Source organism: Lagenorhynchus albirostris, chromosome 9 (assembly GCF_949774975.1).
Source record: "Lagenorhynchus albirostris chromosome 9, mLagAlb1.1, whole genome shotgun sequence".
Classification (NCBI taxonomy): domain Eukaryota; kingdom Metazoa; phylum Chordata; class Mammalia; order Artiodactyla; family Delphinidae; genus Lagenorhynchus; species Lagenorhynchus albirostris.
This window is the reverse complement of record NC_083103.1, coordinates 1,772,878-1,791,084: the sequence shown is the minus strand read 5'-3', so window position 1 is coordinate 1,791,084 and position 18,207 is coordinate 1,772,878. Positions and strand designations below refer to the sequence as shown.

The following is an 18,207-nucleotide window of genomic DNA, read 5'->3' as shown; positions in this document are numbered from 1 at the left end:
CCAGGGGGCTGGCTCCCACCTTCCCCGTGGTGAGTTTGCCGAGCAATTCCTGGGGAGGTGGTCCCGTGGGGATGGACCCCGGAGCGACTGGGTGCAGCCAGGGGCCCGGCCAGCTGCCGCGGGGCTGACGCCCTCCCGGGCAACCTCCTGGGGTCTCGGGAAGTGGGAGGCTGCTGCCCGGAGCCTCGAGTCTTCCCAACGTGCTCAGACCTCAGCCCCACGGTCTCCACCGTCCCTGAGCGAGCGAGTCACCCCATCACAGGGCACGGAGAGCCCGCCCCAGAGGCCCGCCTGCCCGAAGAGGCTGGAAAGGCCCACGGACACCCCGGGGCGGCGTGACTCGGAGGTGGCGGGCCGTCCGCCAGAGACCTTGATAAGAGCACGGAGGTGGGGCCTGTCCTGGGGACGAGGCCAGCCAGGCCCACAGAGCCCCCAGCCTCGCCCCTCCCCCTCGTGCCAAGGGCAGCCAGAACGTTCCAGTGCTGCCTGGGAGGCGCCCACACCCCCGCCAAGCTGCACGCGGGACCTTGGGCCCCGATCCAGGGGGCCAGCTGGGGAAGGACAGAAAGCGGCCTCCACCTCTGGGGGCTTCTCGCCCACCCCATCTCCTGTTTTATCCTCAGCCCGGTGGGGTAGGGACAGGCCTCTCCAGGGACACAGGGGGTTACACGGTCATCCCAGGGCACACGGCAGGTCAGGGACAGGCCAGGAGTACAGCCATGTGTCGGGACTCCCCACTCTGATCACACGCAAACTGGGGCCTCCTGGAATCTGCCCTGATCCCCTCCCTCCCCACCCTCCCCTCCCCCTCCCCTCCCCACCCTCCCCTCCCCCTCCCCTCCCCCTCCCCCTCCCTCCTCCCCCTCTCCCCCTCTCCCCTCCCCCCCACTCAGCAGCTCGAGGGTCTCAAACCAGGCTGGGACCCTCGCCCCTAGGACCCCACACGGCTGCTGGCCGCGCTCAGCAGAAACCAGGACTCCCGGCCTCCTGCCCGCCCCACCAGGTCCCTCACCACCGTCCGGCCTCCCCGAGCTGTCTGATTCTCATTGGGGTCACCCTTACCCCTGGGGCACATGGGAGGCGAGCAGGCAGCACCCACAGGACGGCCACGTGCTGTGACGGCGGGGTCTCCAGGGGATGTGGTGGGGCGGGCCATGAGGGCTGCCACCCCAACCGGAGCCGACACTGCACACGGCTCCGTGTGCACAGCCTAGAAACTGAGGCCCTCCCTGGGAGCCCACAGGGCCGGCGCAAGGTCCACGACGAGACTAGACAGAGGGAGGAGGGGAACTGAGACTCAGCCCCAGAGAGCGCAGCCCGGGCACTGGCCCCGCCGGTCAGCCATGCTCACGTCCACTTCACACATGGCAGCCGGGCAGCCCCAGGGACAGCATGGCGACCCACCCACACCCCCATTTACCCAGAATCCAGGCCACAGACAGCTCCCATGGCTTCCCAAACCAATGCCCACAGAGACGGCCTTTGGGTCTGGGAACCCCAGAAAGACGGCAGGGCTAGGTCTCCCCGCCGAGGACACTCTGCCACTTTCCAGGTCTTGGGCTTTGGCTAGGTTGGCCCGACAGCCGGTCCACCCAACCACACTGGGGACAAGCGTGGCCAAGGCCACACCGCCTGCAGACCATGTCCAGAACGCCCCTCTCAGGACAGCAGGCGGCTGGCCGGCACACCTGGCGGGTGCTGGGACCGGCGTGGGGCCAGCCAGCCACCTGTCCCCCCGTCCATCCACCCACACAGCCATCCATCCATCATTCCCCCTGTCCATCCACCAGCCATCTCTACATCTGTCTGTCCATCCACCCACCCCCGGGGGCACCTACTCCACACGGTGCCCTGCGCTGGCCCAGGGGTCCCAGACCCTCCCCTTATTCCACAGCAACCACAGGCCTCAAATTCCTGAGACTTGGGAAGCTTGGAGTCAGGGGCTGGGAAGCAGCATGGAGGAACGGGGCCTCCCTCCGGCAGCAGGGCTCCCGTCCACAGGAAGGGGCTCAGGGCCTCAGCCCAGCCAGTGGACAGGATGCCAAGGCCCCCAAACAAGAAACCAGAATGCCCCATGCCTGGGAGAGAGATGGCCCTCCCCACAGCTGCAGAGGCAGGACCTCCTATCTCCTCCGTCCCCCATCTTATGGCCGAGGGGCCTCGGGGAGTCAGGGAGCTGGGTCTAACCAGGCTGCTCCACGGCCCCTGGGACCCCTGAAGTCCCTGTCCCTGCCTGGAAAGGGAAGGAACCACTCAGACCCTGTGGATGAAACATCAGGACGGCACAGCCACAGGCCAGCGACACTCGTGGCAAAAAGGCAGTGTCCCTGAACTAGGTGACTGGAAACAAGGCTTTTTCAATGTGTTTAATCATGACCTAAGGTCAGGTCACAACCGATCCCTAAATGCTTCTTATGGACTCTTTCAATCTATATGTTCCCACACCCTCTTTTTTTTTATTTCTTGCTCATTTATTCATTGAAGAAATCAGGCCTCTTGTCCTGTAGGTCAGCGGTCCCCAAACTTTTTGCCACCAGGGACCGGTTTCATGGAAGACAATTTGTCCACGCACCTGGGGGTGGCAGGGTGGAGGTGTTTTCGGGATGACTCAAGCACGTTACATTTATCGTGCACTTTATTTCTATTATTATTACATTGTAATATAGAATGAAACCGCTATACAACTCACCATCATGCAGAAGCAGTGGGAGTCCTTTCACTGCCACTCACTGATAGCGTTTTTTTTTTTGTTTTGTTTTGTTTTGTTTTTACTGATAGCGTTTTGATATGAGTCTGCAAGTAACTGATTTATTATGGTCTCTGTACAAAAAACTCCAGAGGCGCAGGGTGTCTGGCCGTCTCTGCTTCGGAGACCTCAGCAGCCGTGAGACTCAAAGCCGAACCCACGACTCCAGCAGGAGGCCACGGCGACGCTTCAGCCCCAGAGTCGCCTGGTCAGGCATCAGCCGGGATCCCAGAGGCAGGACCTCACTGGCTGTGTGGTTTCCCTGAGGTGCAGCTGCATGTGGGGAAGCAGGACCCGGGCTGTGTCTTCTCCCTTTACTTGCTGGGGTTCAAAATAACCAGCGGCCTCCCTACTACCCTCCAAAGGCGGCCACTGGTTTGGCCCACAAATGGATGCAGGGTGCAGCCTGGGATTTAAGCTCCTCGTGAGGCCATCAGTCCACTGAGGACGGCCTTACTCTCAACTTATCGTGATGCAGCCAGTGGGCACGTCCTTCAGCTGACTCCAAGTCCTTGAGACGTGGCCCCAGGGGCCTTGATGCCGCTCCTGTTTTCCCATGCGGCGCGATGGTCCAGGCTCAGCTTGTATGTTTCCTGCCCCAGACCTGGATGCAGACGTTTCTCCGGGACCCCTGGTTTCCCTCCGGGGAAAGGGCACCTGGGGGCCACAACCTGGGGGCCAGGGATGCTCATAGCAACGAGCCAGCCCTTCTTTCTAGCCCTTTCATGTAAACAGAGAAGCGGTTTTTAAACAGAACCATCGTGAACACGTGCCGACGCTTGCTCACCACATGCAGGCTGAAGGGTTTCGCTTAGCATCACCTAAGTTTCATCGGCTCCGTCTGTGCTCAATATCCCAGCTCTCAGCGACACCAACAGAATTCCTCAGTAGCCTCACCCCACGATTCCCACGCAAGGGCCTTAGAATAATAAAACAAATACCATCACAACCGTGACACCAGGACTAAAAACAGCGCACACGCACACACCTAGCTCTACTCGTTCTGAACCCACCGGCAACAGGTCCCCCGAGATAAGGTCTTTCTGGGGATTATTCCACCCCAGTGCAGACTTAGGGTCATCTGTTTCATTTCGGTTTTGAAGGACTTTTTCTCGTTAAGATTTATTTAGGGATTTATGAGATCAGGAGTTGCTTTTATATTTAAAGTTACGGGAAGTATTTACAAGGTTCCAAAGTCAAATCTATAAAACTATCTCATCATCCTCAGAGACATTTGGGTTCTGTCATGTCCCCCTACCCAGAGGTAACTTTTTATAAGTTTCGGTTTATCCTTCTACTGCTTTTGTTTCTTAATCTAAAGTAAGTGTATCTATGTTAGTGTACCCTTTAATTAAAGGGGCAGCAGCTTGTTATACTTTTATCCACTGTGTGTGTGTGGTGGGGTTTTTTCCACGTAAAAATACTTCCTGGTAATCACTCCACAAAAGCACGTGAAGACTGCACTGTCCCTTTTCCACACCTGCACGATATTCTGCACGCAGCCGACCCAACCTGCTTCCTACCGGCTGGCATCTGAGTTCTCCATCTTCCGCTTTTCCAAAGAACGCCTTAACAATCAGCCTTGCACTGGTGTACTCCCTTTTTTTTTTTTTTTTTTTTTGCCAATCTCTTCAAGATAGGTCCCTGGAAGTGGGACTGCTGGGCCCGAGGGTACAGGCAGGCATAACCGTGCCAGACGTTGCCTCATCCTCCTCCCCACGGATTCTACCATGTTGCAGACCCTCCAGCGACACGACCGCTGCTGCCCCAGAGCCTCGGCGGCCGCCAGCCACATGTGTCTATAAAGGCTTCTGGATTTCTGCCAGCCCGGTGGGACCCCAGCGAAGCCCGTGTCTGCGCGTCTCTGATGGCGAGTGGGTCGGCACCTTCTCACACGTTTAAGGGCTACCTCACCAGCCACTTTTCCTGTGAAAAGTGCTCTGCTCACAGCTCTTGCTTGTCTTCTGTGGGGTCACCGGGTGTTTTCTTCTCTATTTTCAGAAACGCTTCCTATCTTAGAGCTGTTAACCCGGCGCATGTACCAGTCTCTCCCCGGATTTCCACCCGTCTCTTTACTGCCCACCAGATGGTGGCATCACGCAAAAACCTCTTCTTTCTCATACAGCCTCTTCCTGAACGCACTGGCTTTGGAGTCACAGAGAAGCCTCCCCACCCTCTCGCCCTCGCACTGCAGAGGGTCCCCCGAGCCTCCCTGCGGTGCTTGAGTGGTTTTCCGACCACTTGGGGTCCATCCATCCCAGCGTGCGGTGCGAGGAGCGGGTCCAGCCTCACCTGCTCTTCCTGAAGCGTCACCTATTAGGAACCCCCCAACTTCTCCCCATTGGGTGAAGATGCTGCCTATATGTTGGCTAAACGTTCATTCGCAATTGCGTCTGTACGTGGATCTTTTATTCTGTCCTGTTGCTTGTCCACATGTCAGTGTCACGATGCTTTTAGTAGCCAACATGCTGAGCCGTCCCGGCCAAGAGCGCAGATGCGACTTTTGCGAGACACCAGCTGCGGATGTCTTGGGACAGAAACCCAGACCACGTGACCCACCAAGCCGACACGTTCCGAGCACGTGGTTCCGGGGCTGGGCAGGCACCACCCGAAGCTCTTCTGGGTGCCCCGGGGACCCCCAGCTGCTCCCTCTGCCGGGTGGGGCCCTCTGGGAGGCAGGGGCCTGTCCCTCTGGGTCAGGGCTCCTTCTGCGGGCCCCTCCCAGATGGAAGGGTTGCGATTGGCCTGGCAGTGAAGGAGGCTGCCCCTGGCCCAGACCGAGGTGGGGTGAAGTGGGGGTCCCCGCGTGGCCAGGCATCTATCTCCACACGGAGGAGCGTTCCAGGGCTGAACGGACTCGGGGGCAGGGTGGGGACTCTCCGCTTTTTCTGACTTTCTCTAGATCTCCGCACGGCACTCCGCAGCAAACTCGGCAGGACGATGTGGAGGAACCGCCCGACGGCGTGGCTTTCAGAGGAAGCAGAGAAGGGAGCCCACCCTTGAGAGACCCTGGGGGACGCCCACAGCCCTGCTCCCCAGTGAACCGGCACCCGGTGGGCAGGGGCAGCCGGGAGGGCGCCCGAGGTGAGCGGCAGGCATGAGGCCAGCGTTTCGGGAAGTCTCAAGCGGGTGGCCGTCGGGCGCCTCATGGATGCGGCGGAGGGAGCCTCTGCAGAGGGGGGGTAAGGGCCAGCGGGCACACACCAGGCACGACGCCGGGAACATCAGCGTCGTAAGACATCCAGGCAGAAGCCGAGCAGCTTTCCGGGGGTGGCACGAGCCCAGTGGGGCCTGCTTCCCCACCCACAAGTCACTGAGCAGAGAAGGGGAGCGGGGAGCAGGCCCAGAGCCCGAGAGTGGGCGGGGCGGGCCCTGGCGTCCGCTGCCCCAGCCCCTGCAAGGCAGAACGGCACCTGCAGATGGGGGGGGGCGGTTCGGAAAGTCCTGCTCTGACAGGTGGAGCCAACACCCCCGTGGAGCGCCTGGGACCACGGCTCGGTCCGCCCGCGCTGAGCCCGCCACGGGCAACGGCAGTGCCGCCTCCTTGGGCCACGCGTCCATCCTTCAGTGGGGACCGCGCTCTGCACGGAGGTTCCGGCACCTCCTCAGGACACACTCCCTTTGCAGGTTCTTCACCCGGGCAGTGAGGATCTGCACCCCCACCCCGGCCAGGGCTACTGTGAAGATGGAGAAGTTCTGGGGGAAAGGGCTCCGAAAAGCCCCCGCCCTCAAACACACAGGGGCCTGCAGCACTCTCCCGTAGCCATGGGAGGGTCCCAGCGGCCTCTGCCCACCGCTTTCTGAGCTCACCCGCCGCCCAAGCTCAGGAATGTCACTGGATAAAAATACCCACAGACGATGTCATCAGGCCCAGCCTGCCTGTGGGGCTCGGAGCTGCCCGGCAGCAGGCCGACCGCCACGGCCCAGGCTCGGGGCGGGGGGTTGGGGGGGGCCCTGGGCCACCAAGGCCAGACACCAGGTGACCCTGTCCCGAGCGCCTATCCCTGCTAGGTACAGGCTGGCCCTGCCCACCCACTCGAACCCTCTAACGCCCAAGAGCGCTGAGACCAGCACACACTAATACCCCACACAGCACCAGGGTGACTGAGCCACCATGGGGGCTCCGAGCACGAGGTCAAGGGGATGGCAAAGAAAGAAGGCATGGCTCTGCCTGGGGCAACATGGGAAGGCTTCCTGGAGGAGGAGGTCTCCGAGCTGAGCCTCAGCCTGCGGTTCTGGCAGCAGGGCTTTAGGGAAGAGGCCTAAAGCAGCCAGATCAAAGGCCTCCAAAGGCTAGTCACTCACCCACAGGGTAGCAGCCCCAGGAGTGGAGAGCCAGTGCCCCAGCCATGCGGGCACGTCCAGGGACGCCCTCTCTGGGCTCACGTACTGCCCTCAGGAGGCAGCTTCCTCCTCCCCTCCCCTCCCCCGACAAATGGTGGCATCCACTCCTCACGTGGCCAAGCCACCCCAGGGTCAGCATTACAACCCCTACCCAGGGTGGGAGGGAGTCAACGTGGACAAGACGCCATCAGGCCTACCCGGATTCTGGCCCCACCATCGGAAGCAGCCTGGAGCATGCCCAGCTGTGCGGCCATGGGCACGTCACCTCCCCTCTCTGGGCCTAGGATTTGCACACAGCACCGGCCCGTCCCTCTCCGTCTTCCACCAGGGCCTGGGGGAGAGCCAGGCTGCCCCTCTGCCCCAGTACCCTCACCCCAGCTAGTGCCCACGTGGGCTCAGAGAAGGGACCTGGGGTCACCCGGCCATCGCGAGGCCAAGTCCCATCACAGAAGCCACGTGTAAAAATGGCACATGGCGTCACAGACGGTCACCCTGCCCAACAGCAGAGCTGGGGCCCCGCCCCTTGCCAACCATCACCCCGCCTTCCGTGAGATGTGGGGCTGTCCCGGCACTCGGGGAACCTCTGGAGGGAAAGTCAGGGCCCTCTCTGCCCTCCAGGAGGGAGTGCAGACAGTCACCCAACCTGCCCCGGGGACCCCGGGCCGCCTCCAAGCTCTGCCCCTTGCTCCAAGGTGCCTCCCCAGGGAGAGTGAAGCCGGCCCGCTGGACCCTCCGTCCAGGCCTGGATCCACAGAGTCCGAGGTGAAGGGTCCAGGTGACAAAGGTCCCCTTCATTCTTCCCCCCGCAGCGGAGCCCAGGCACCAAGCAGCACCCGCGAGCGTCCATGGCGTTTCCCAGCAGCAAGTGAACCCTCGTCTGGCCTCAGGTTCGCGGCCCCCGTTCCTCCAGGCCCAGCACCTTCTCCCCGCACACTGGCGTCCTTGGACACCGTCTCCACCTCACAGGAGCCACACGCGACGCCGTCCCAGCCCGTCCATCTCACCCGTGGGCAGGGCCTTGAGCCACGAGAAATGCCACGCGAGCTGAAAGCTGCTTTAGAACATCGGTCTGAGAAGGGCCTCAAAGTTTACCTGGGTCCATGGCCCAGACCAGGAGGCAGGGAGGGCTCAGCCCAGGGCCCCCCTCAGGAGCACCACCCCATTCCGCGCACGGCACCAGGCACCGGTGAGAAACCAGGACGCGGGCTCCTAACCCGCCGGACACACCTGCCTTTTGGCAGCACCCCCAGGACACACTGGCCTGCAAAGCCCCGTTCACACCAGAAGAGCCAACCTGGGAACCGGCTTCTGCAGGAGGAGCCCGAGCCCCTGACACCTTCAGAAGCCGGGGCATCGGAATCGGACACCCCGGGCGGAGCCGGGACCCCCCGGGGGGCGCGGTGCTCCAGGCCGGCCTCAGCTGCTCCCATGTCTGCCTCCCCGGGACAAAGCCCCCGCCCCAGCCCCACGAGACCCTGCTGCGGGAAGGTCCCAGGGCGTGGGGGCTGTGAGTACAAATGGGCCCCTCCCACCCCTGCAGCCCTGGGTACCCCCACGGGTGCAAGCGGAGGCCACGGGCACCGAACCCAAGGGGAGCCGGCGATTCAGAACCAGGCACGGGCGGGCATCCCCTCCCACCTGAGCAAGCCTGCCGGCAGGTGCCACACCCACCACGCCTGCCACAGAGGAGGGGATGCGGACTCGGGAGGCGGCCCCGCCACGGGGCGACGCTGGGGCACGAAGCCTGGACGCTGCCCAGGGCCGAGCTCCCACACAGCCTGGCTCACTCCGCATCCCGCGCCAGGCGGCCTCCAGGCCCCAGACCTCGGCGCTCACTGGCCCTGCCCACCCAGCCACTGGCTGGCCCCGCTCCCAGCCCCTGGACCATGCCTCCCCTCCCACCACCTCCCTTGGAGCCTCAAGGTCTCCCGGGCCCCCCTCCCCAGCTGGTGGCCCCGGCATAAGGGACACCTGTGGTCCCCCCACTAGTGCCAGACCACGACGAGGCGCTCAACACACAGCGGGCTGGGTCTGGGGCGGTAGTGAGGGGTCTCTAGACAGCCGGGGGAGACCAGAGGACCCGGCCCGGGGAAGGTGGCTCAGGGAGAAGGTCCAGAAGGAATTCCCCCAGCCCCACTGGGAACCAGAGCCTGGCCCCCTCCGCCCTCCCTGACCAGCTCCCCTTCTGGGCGGGTCTGCCTGGGGTGGGACGGGCACCAGGGGCCAGGGTGGGGGGATGCGACCAGGGAACTGGCCTCCACTTTCAGAAAGGCGGGCGGGCTCGGCCCAGCAAACCGCCAAGGAACGCTGCCAGCGTCATCAATGATTAACACCCGCTTGAAGGTGCCGCCAGAGCCACCGCAAGGTCCTCGGGAGCCTGGGGAAGGCGGGGTGGCGGGAGGGCAGGGACAGGACGCACTCCGGGGCCCTCCCCCAAACCTCCCCACAGCCCCCCACAACCTCCAGGCCTCTCCCAACCAGCGGGGGTGCGCACAGAGGGGGCGAGGGGCACCTGTCCCCGCATGGGGAAACTGAGGCACGGGGGCTTCTGCCAGGCTGCATGGGTGGGAGCAGCTGGAAGAAGACAGGAGTCTGCATGTGTCACCCTGCAGCTCCCGAGAGGTCGGGGGGAAGAGGGAGAGAGAAGAGAGAGGGACAAGGAGGGAGGAGGGGGTTCCTCCGGGCTCCTGTGACTGGAAGCCCCCCACCTGGCAGGAGGGACGCGGAAGCTGGGGGCAGCCTCCACCATGGCCTCTACAGACGGAGGCTGTGGAGGCCCAGCCCAGTGGCCAGGGCGGGCTGCTACGGGGTCCCCGGGCCCCTCTCCAGTCCAGGCATCTCCCCAACCAGACAACCCCAGCCAAGGCCCATCAGCATGGAGGCCAGGCCTCCCTCGCCCTCAGCCAGAGTGGGGGCCGCCGCACGGTGGGGATGTGAAGAACCTCAGCTGAGGGCTGGGGGCCAGGGGCAGTGCCGGGCGGGGGGGGGCAGCCTCCCGCCCCCTGACCCCGGCAGACGGGGCAGGCGGCCGCGCACAGGAAGGGCCGCTCTCCTCTTGGCCAGAGCAGGGGTTCCCCGACCAGGAGGGGGACAGGATATCCTGGCCTGCTTCCCCAGCTGCGCCTGGGACAGTGTGCCCAGCCCTGCAGGGCCCGCAGGACAGCGGCTCCCACACCCACCCAGGCCCCAGCCCTTCAAGGCCGGGCTCATCCTTCCCAGGCCGGAAACCGAGCTCAGCCTGGGTCGTAACAATCAGCCCGCACGTTTCACCATCTGCCTCACCAAGGACAGAGCTCTCTCTCTGCTACCATCTCGGACGCTTCTCAGAACGACACCGGGGCCAGGGTGGGCACCGTCCACCCCTTTTCTCAGCGCTGCGGCCAGGCTCTGGTCACTCAGTCCCAGGTTGCCCCTGCACTCCCAGCTTGAGCCCAGGTCCCCTGGAGACACTGGCCAATTCAGAGAGCGTCGGGGGCCCTGCCAACCTCCTGGAGGTGAGGGGGCACCTTCCCGGGCCCCAGGGAAGCCACGTCCCCCGCCTAGCCAGGGTCCACCTGCAGACCCACCCTGCACAGAGGACTGCGGCACACCTCTTACAGACGGGGACGAGAGCGGGAAAAGACTGACCCAAGGTCACCAAGCCACCCTTGGAGGGCCCCCATTCCCAGCTCCGGCCCCCGAGGGGAAGCCACTCAGCTACTGTCCCCAGAAGCCACCCCTGCCCTACAGCTCCTGGGGAGGCTGGGCAAGGCAGACTCTGCTGAGCAACTTCCGAGAGCTAAACAATCAGAATCAGGAAGAAAACACAAGTGTAAGCAGAGACTTCCTCCGGGGAGCAGCAAGCCTTCTTCCTCCACCAGGCACGGCAGCGCCCGGGGGGCCTGGGCAACGCGCGCACCCTCGGGCCCACCACCCCGGGACGCGAACCAGTGGGGTGTCTGCAGGCCTCTCGCCTTGGCAGCCCTAGGGGTGCGGAGGCACTGCTGCACTGCCTGGCGATCCTCTGCCCACAGCTTGGCACATAGGGTTCCAGGGCAGAGAGGCGGCTGGGCAGGGTCTGCTCCAGGACCGGCTGTGGGGTCCGTCCCGCCCCTGGCCACCTCCGGGAGCTTGGGGTCCAGCAGGTGAGGGCTGGGGGGCAGGCAGCCCACGTGCACAGCAGCACCCACGAGCCAGCTGTTGGCCGGGCGCTCGAACAGCCGGAGTCAGACCAGGTCAGGATCCCTCAGGGTCAGCGCACGCAAACATCCCCCCCAAACCCCAACACAAGGGCAAGGCCGCCCTCTCCCGCAGACCAGCCATGGCCACAGCTAAGCTCCCTCTGACACCTCGGCAGGCGGGAACTGGGGGGGGGCGGTGGGAAGAGGCTTGAGGACACTGTCCCCACCACTTGCCCTCCTGCTCTGGAAGGACTGCCCCTCCGCAGGGAGGGCAGCAACCCTAGTGCCACCTGCGCTCAGAGGAGCCAGGGTGAGGAACTGAGGTCATGCCGCCCCACCTTGCCGCACCTGCTGAGACCGTGCTCCAAGCCAGCCCCTCTGCTCCCTGGGCTCCGGTGGTGGCTACCGGAGTGGGACAAAAGAGGGCCCTGGACACCCCCCAGCCAGGTCTCTCCCAGCCCCAGGCCCGCCAAGGGGGCAGGGACGAGCACCTGCCCCTACCAACGGGAAGCCAGAGGGAGGTCACCCGCGCAGCCCCAGAGCAGCCTCCGAGGTCAGCCCGGGGATGGCCAAGCCGAGGCTCCCGGGCCAGAGGCCGGCCCCACACCAAGAGCCCACTGGCCAGGCAGCAGGGAAGCAGGGCCGCGAGCGGTGGGGGAGGGCTCCACGTGGCCCCGTCCCAGCGCGCCCCGCCCTGCCCCACACAGGCACGCGCAGCGGCGGCTGGCAGCAGAGCCACCTGGGAAGCAGCGGGGGCAGGTGCTGCCGATAGGGCGCTGCTTTCGCCTGGCGCACAGCTTCCTCTGATCGACCAGTGGAATCAGAGGCCCGACCTCTCTCCTCCCCACCACCCTGTGTGTCCCCTCCAGGCTCCTCTGCTTCAACCCAGGGTTTCCAGAGCCTGGTTGGGTTCTTGCGGCGCCGTGGGCACTCCCCGCGGCCATGCTGACACCTCAGCCTACACCACAAGGCCTGCCACCCTGTGGGGCAACCCTGCTCCGCTTGCCCTGGAGACGCCCCACAGGGCCCGCCTGGACCGGGGAGGGTCTGAGATGTTGCTGCACCAGCGGGGGCACCGGGCCCTGCCCTCTCTTGCCTCCCTGCCCCTCCCGGGGAACTCTCTCCCCTGCCCCCGTTCTCCCGCGGAAGGATTAACACCTGGACCGTCCCGCCAGGGAGGAGCGGGCCTGCTTGGGCAGCGCACTCCTCCCAGCTGGCTCCCCCCACTCATGCCTGGGCAGCGCCGGCGGGGAGCTTCCCACCCCCACGGGGTCAGACCCACACGTCCCTGAACTTCAACAGACAAGCTCCCCGCTGCTTCTGTTTTTCCCATTAACCCCTTCCTTACCTCCCGGCTGATCTGAGTCGCAGCTCCGACCAGGTTCGGGCGGCAGCAGGTGGCACAGGGACAGCGCTCCCCCCACGCCCTCCCCGGCCCCGCGGAAAGCTCCCAGTCCCGCCGGCGGCGATACTCACACGGCAAAGTGGTAGACGAAGCACTTCCAGCCGGTGGGGCGCTCCAGGAAGTTGTAGACGCGGCCCTGGATGTGAGTGCGCGCGAGCAGCGGGCGGCGCGCGCTGTAGATGGAGACGCGCGGGTCGAGGCTCACCGGCGGCCGCGGGCCAAGGTCGGCGGCGGCGGGGGGCGCGGCGGGCGCGGTGGGGGACGCGGGCCCCGGGGCGCCTGGCGGAGCGATGGGCGCGTAGAGCGCGCCGCCCGCCGGGCCGCCCTCGGCCAGCTCCAGCGAGAAGGGGCACTTCTTGGCCAGGCCCGCGCTGCCCCGCCGGGCGCCCGGCAGGCGGCCCCCGCCCCAGCGCTTTCTCTCGGCCCTGGGAGGGGAGGTGGCCGCGGCCATGGCCAGGCAGGGCCCGCGGGGGCCGGCCGGGCGGCGGCACGAAGAGCTGCGGCGAAGTCGGCCGCCGGGGCGCAGTGCGGGCGGCCGCTGCTGCCAGCCGGGCCGCGGGTCCGCTGCCCGCCCCGCCAGGGCGTGGGGGGCGGGGCCGGGAGGGGGCGGTGGCCGCGGGCGGGTCCCGGGGGGTTGGCGAGCCCCGCCCCGGGCCGGACGCCCCGCCCCCAACCAACGTCGGCGCAAGGAGCGCGGTAGACTGAGCCCCGACTGCGCTCACCTGCTTGGTCGGCCCCTCCCCCGTCGGCGCCCACCTATTGGGTCCGCCCCTTTAGCCTTCACCTTCTCGGCCCCGCCCGCCCCATCTGCTCGGTCCGCCCCATTCTGCGCTCCTCGCTCCGCCCCGCCTACGCCCACGTGCTCGCCCTCCCCAAGCCCACCTGCTAGGCCTGCGAGAAGCCCCCAGCCAAGTCAGGAAGGAAGGCGCGGGGTCAGCAGGTGCAGGGACCACGAACTGCCCGGGCAGGAGGACGGGGTGGGGCGCAGACAGCCGCTTCACCCCCTCTGAGTTACTCAGAAGAGGGTGGGAGTGAAGGGGGAAGGCGGGGCCCGTTAGGAGGATGGCGGTTAGCCCCGCGAACAATCCGAGCGCCCGAGCGAGCGCGCGTGCTGCGGGCAGAGAGTGTGGTCGGGTTGGTACCCATAGGGCCGTCGGACTCTGGAAGCCAGGCAGGGCCATCGGGGCCATCGTCGGTCAGGGCTGGCCCAATGGGGAGCCGTGTGCGTGGGGAGGATGAGGGGGTTTCTGGAGGCGATGCCTCGGGGGTCTGGAGAGGGGCGCGGCAGGAGGGGCTGCCTGGGCAGGTCAGGGGAGAGGCTTTGTCCTCCTTACCCTCTGGACAGGGCTGATGCTGTGTCCCGTAGGTTTCCCTGGGTGGGAGTGATGTAGAGGTGGGTGACAGGGTCAGAAGGACTGCACGGGTCCCCTACCCTGCACTGGCATTTGGGTCCCTGCACAACGACCTGACATCAGGGTGGAGAAGGGGTGTCGAGCAGAAAAAAACTGGCCTCTCTCAGGACATTGCCCTGGGCAGGGGGATAACTGCCTGCCACCTCAGGGACCCATAACCTAGGAGACACGTCCCAGGTCTTGACTGAGCACCCTGGGCTGATCTATTTCACGTACTCCCTCATCAGAAAGTCAGCTCTTGTTGTTGGACTGAGTGCAGCTCGGCCCCTCACCCCTGACTCCCCACACCTCGGATGATGCCTGTACAGAGCCGGCACAGTTGGCATGTGCAGAAAGGAGGAATGAAGTGGGTCCCAACCTGTGCCAGGCACTGTGGATTCTCAGGGCGGCTGAGACAATGGAACTTTGCTGGGAAGCGCATCACTTAGGATACAAATGGGCAGAAAGCCAGAAGAAGGTGGGGAGTCCGCCTCCGCAGGGCCTGGGGGACAGCCAGGGCACCTGCAGACATTCAGTCCATACTTTCTGAATGAAGGCACGCGTGAATGAAGTGTCGGCACATCCACACCCCAGTCAGCAGGAGGAAGAAGAACTTTTAGTAGGCAGTGCCAACACACAACTGGAGCGTCAAAGAGAAAGAAGAAAAGCGTTGATCCATCTTGCACACAACACGCAAGAATAAATTTCGAGTGGATCAGAGGCTTCAATGTAAACGCTAAAATGAAGCCATATAGGTTCTACAAGAAAGTATGGGTGAGTTTCTCAACAAACTCTAGGTAGGGAGACCGTCTCCAGCTGTGGCTGAAATCCAGAGACAATAGCTGAAATCAACAAAACAGACAAGTGACAAACTGGAACAAGAATTTGCAGGGGCAAAGGATTAATAGCACTGGTGTATAAAGAACATCTAAAACTGAGAAGAAAATGATAGACGACCCTGCGGACAAGCGGCCGAAAGGCAGGAACAGCTCACGGGTCAAGGGATTCATGATCTTAACACTTAGGAAAAAATGCTCAACAAGAAAAATGCAAATTTGAAAGTGCACTGAGAGACCATCGCTCACCTGTCTGATTGGCGAAAATCCAGACGTTGGACCGCAGTTTCCATGGGCAGGGCCGAGGGAAAGCAGGTGTTCTTGGCACATCGTCAGTGGGGAGGGGGTCCTGGTGGCATTAGGAAACGCACTCGTATCATTTAGCCTGGCTCGTTAGTTCCACTTCCAGGAACTGGCCCAAAGATACGTGGGGAATATAGAAGATAAGATACATATAAGGCTACTTGTTACGACATTATTTGTATCAGCAAAAGGCTAGAAACAGCCAGGACGTCCCTCAGTTAGCTGAACCGTGCTTTGGTACAGCTCACAATGTTATCAATATTATCACTAACACTCAGAGGACAAAAGGAACCCAAAGAGTCATATCATTAGTATGGATATCGGTATTGTTGCCTTGAAAGGATACATCCGTGTAATATGGGTCATATATATATATCACGTTAAATTTCTCAGGAACCTGGATTTTCAGGACAAGAGAAAAGAGATACAAATATAAAAGCAAAGGGCAAATCAATCCTTAAATTTGAATTGGGAATATTAGCATAAACTCCTCAGCTGTTTTCGTAAAACAAGAATACTCTCTAGCTCTCTCTGCTGAAAAGTTGTTGCATGCAAAAAGCAGTGTGGATTACAACATACCAGATATCTTTATCCATTCATTCAGAATGATACTAAAACGTCTCCACTGGCCCGTTGTCGGAGGCTAGGGCTCATTATTCTGAAAAGGAGTAAAATAAGTTGAAAAAGGACAGAGTCAAGCATTTGTCCTGCCTTCTCTGTACGCGCTGAACTGCAGGGTAACGAGAGGCCGCACGCGCCGTAGGTATGGATTGAAGTGTTTCCGGATAGATGATGCGACTTTGGGGAATTGCTTGGAAATAATCAGCAGGGAGGGGCAGCGGCTGGGGTGGAGATCAAACCAACCTGCCCTGAATTGGTCATTGTTGAGCCAGCTGGCGGATACAGTCTCGATACTGTGTGCTTTACTTTTGTGTAAGTCTCTGTATTTTAAAAATTATCATAAGCAGCCCCCCAGGCACCTGGGGGTTCAGGGGCTGAGCTGTGCAGGAGCCAGCCCTGGGGGTCCTGGCCCTGGCACAGGGACGCTGCCATGAATGGGAGGCCAGACAACAAGGGGTCGCTGCAAGTTCCCCGAAAGCTCAAAGGAGCTGGTGGGGGGCCTGGGGGAGGATGGGAGAGCTGGGTTGGGGGAGTGAAGCCAGGTGCAGTGAAGTGGGGCTGGGGCTCCTGTGAGGAAGGGCCCAGGATGAGGGCAGAGGGCTGGCGGGGGGTCGGGGGGGCAGGGCCAGCACACAGGAGTAGGAAGCACAAGCCGAAGGGCCTCCAGGGCCTCTGCTCAAAGGTGGGAAGTGGGCCTGACCCAGTCACTGGCTCCCCGGCTGCCCTCCAGGCCCCCCCCCGGAAAGCCCCCTCCCTCCCCAGGACCTGCCCCTCGGTCCTCGGGATGCTCCTGTCACACCCTGGGGTCCTGGACGCACAGGCAGATGGATCTACCTGGACGTGCGTGGACCGGGGGGCCACCTTCCTGCTTTTCAGGCCCATGGACTGTCTCCGGGCCTCAGAATATTCTGGAAGCACCACACTCACCTTCCTTCAGCAGCACTTTGCCAAGACCCCTCGGCACCCCAGACCCATGCCAGGCCAGCCGTGGGAGAAGCCCGGAGGTCGTCATGAACACAGGGGGAAACTGAGGCTGGGGAGGGAGGGCTGTGCGGCCCCCAAGAGGTCAGGGTCCAGGCCAGGGCTGCGCCTCCAGAGGCTTCCTGGCTGGCGGCCACCTCCAGGCCCACGGCTGAGTTGCCCACTCACCCATTCACCCCCCACGTCCCCCTGAGCACCCGCCACGCGCCGGGCACTGCTCCGCCCCGGCCGTAGAGCCATGTGCGCGAGGCCAGCCTTCTTGGGGCCCAGGGTCAGCAGGGGGATGAGTGAGATGAAGAAAGCTAGGGGACGCGGGCAGGGCAGGTGGCAGGGGGTGATCTGTGCTGCGGCAAGGCCCACCCTCCCAGGACTCTGCGTTTTAGCCAACTCCTCTCCCTCCCTCGCGGGCAGGGGGCACTGAGGACCCCAAGCTTGGGCACCGCTCCAGGACAGAGGCCGAGGGGCATCCTCCAGCTCTGACTTGACTCCATCTCTGCCGCCGTGGGCTGTCGGAGGGTCGCTCCAGTTAGCCGGCACGGGGGACAAGTCACAGCCAGTCTCACGGGGCAGGACAGACTGAGCTGAGCCTGCCTCAGTGGGGCTCCAGCGCCACAGGATGTCCCAGGGCTGTCAGCGCCCGCCCTCCTCCCCCAGGTGCCGCGCTGGGGGCAGGCCAGGAAGGCTGAGGGCTGGCCATGCACGGGGCACAGCTCTGGGCGCGTGTGTGCGCGGTATGGCGTGTGGGCAGGTTGTGGAGGATACGGTGCACACGTGTATTGCGTATGTGTGTATGGCGGTACATGGTCCGTGTGTGTGTGCACACAAGCCTTGCTGTGACCACACAGGGAAAGGGGACACTCTGTCCCCGCTCCTAAGGGCGGCCCTAGAGCAATGGGACCTGGGGGCTGGCAGCAGCTGGGGCAGAATTGGGGGCAGGCAGCCATCCCCCGGGGGCCACACCTCCGCCCCAGCTGGCTCTGCAGGTCACTCGGCGGCTGGGCCCTGCCCGCAGAGCCTCGTCCCCTCACTCACCCCTCCCAGCCCAGGATCCAGGTCCGGCCGGCCCGGTCAGAGAGCGGGGCACTGCCCGCGTGTTTCCTTTGATCTGAGGTTAGGTCACCTGACAGCACGCAACCTGGTCTCACGCACCCTGTTCTCACGGTTCCCAGACAGCCGCCAGGAAGGCCTTCTGGGTGCTCTCCACGGCTCAATGCCTGTCCTCCACGCCAAGCAAAAGAGGAGAGTGTGGGGCCGCCGGTACTTGCTTTGTGCTGGGGCGGCGGGGTGGAGGTGCTCGGCGTCAGTGAAGGGCATCGTGGCCGGAGCTGCAAGCACCCCGAGGTCCCCTCCCACCGGCCCCCGAGCCTCCCCCTCCCCTTCCAAGGGGGCGCCTTAGGGACCAGCCCGAGAATCCAAAGCC

At 63.5% G+C, this 18,207-nt stretch overlaps 2 protein-coding genes across 2 annotated transcripts in view; one reads left to right on the top strand and one right to left on the bottom strand.

Annotated features, from left to right (window-relative positions):
* The window catches only part of KCNQ1 (potassium voltage-gated channel subfamily Q member 1), a 356,598-nt gene extending 343,492 nt beyond the window's left edge, over positions 1-13,106 (bottom strand). The window contains exon 1 of the mRNA XM_060158207.1: positions 12,727-13,106. Coding sequence (XP_060014190.1) covers positions 12,727-13,106 — 380 coding nt within the window. The remainder of the gene's footprint in view (positions 1-12,726) is intronic.
* Positions 13,105-18,207, top strand: part of TRPM5 (transient receptor potential cation channel subfamily M member 5) — a 28,216-nt gene continuing 23,113 nt past the window's right edge. Inside the window, 2 exon segments of the mRNA XM_060159660.1 lie at positions 13,105-13,214; positions 16,569-16,810. Coding sequence (XP_060015643.1) covers positions 13,105-13,214; positions 16,569-16,810 — 352 coding nt within the window.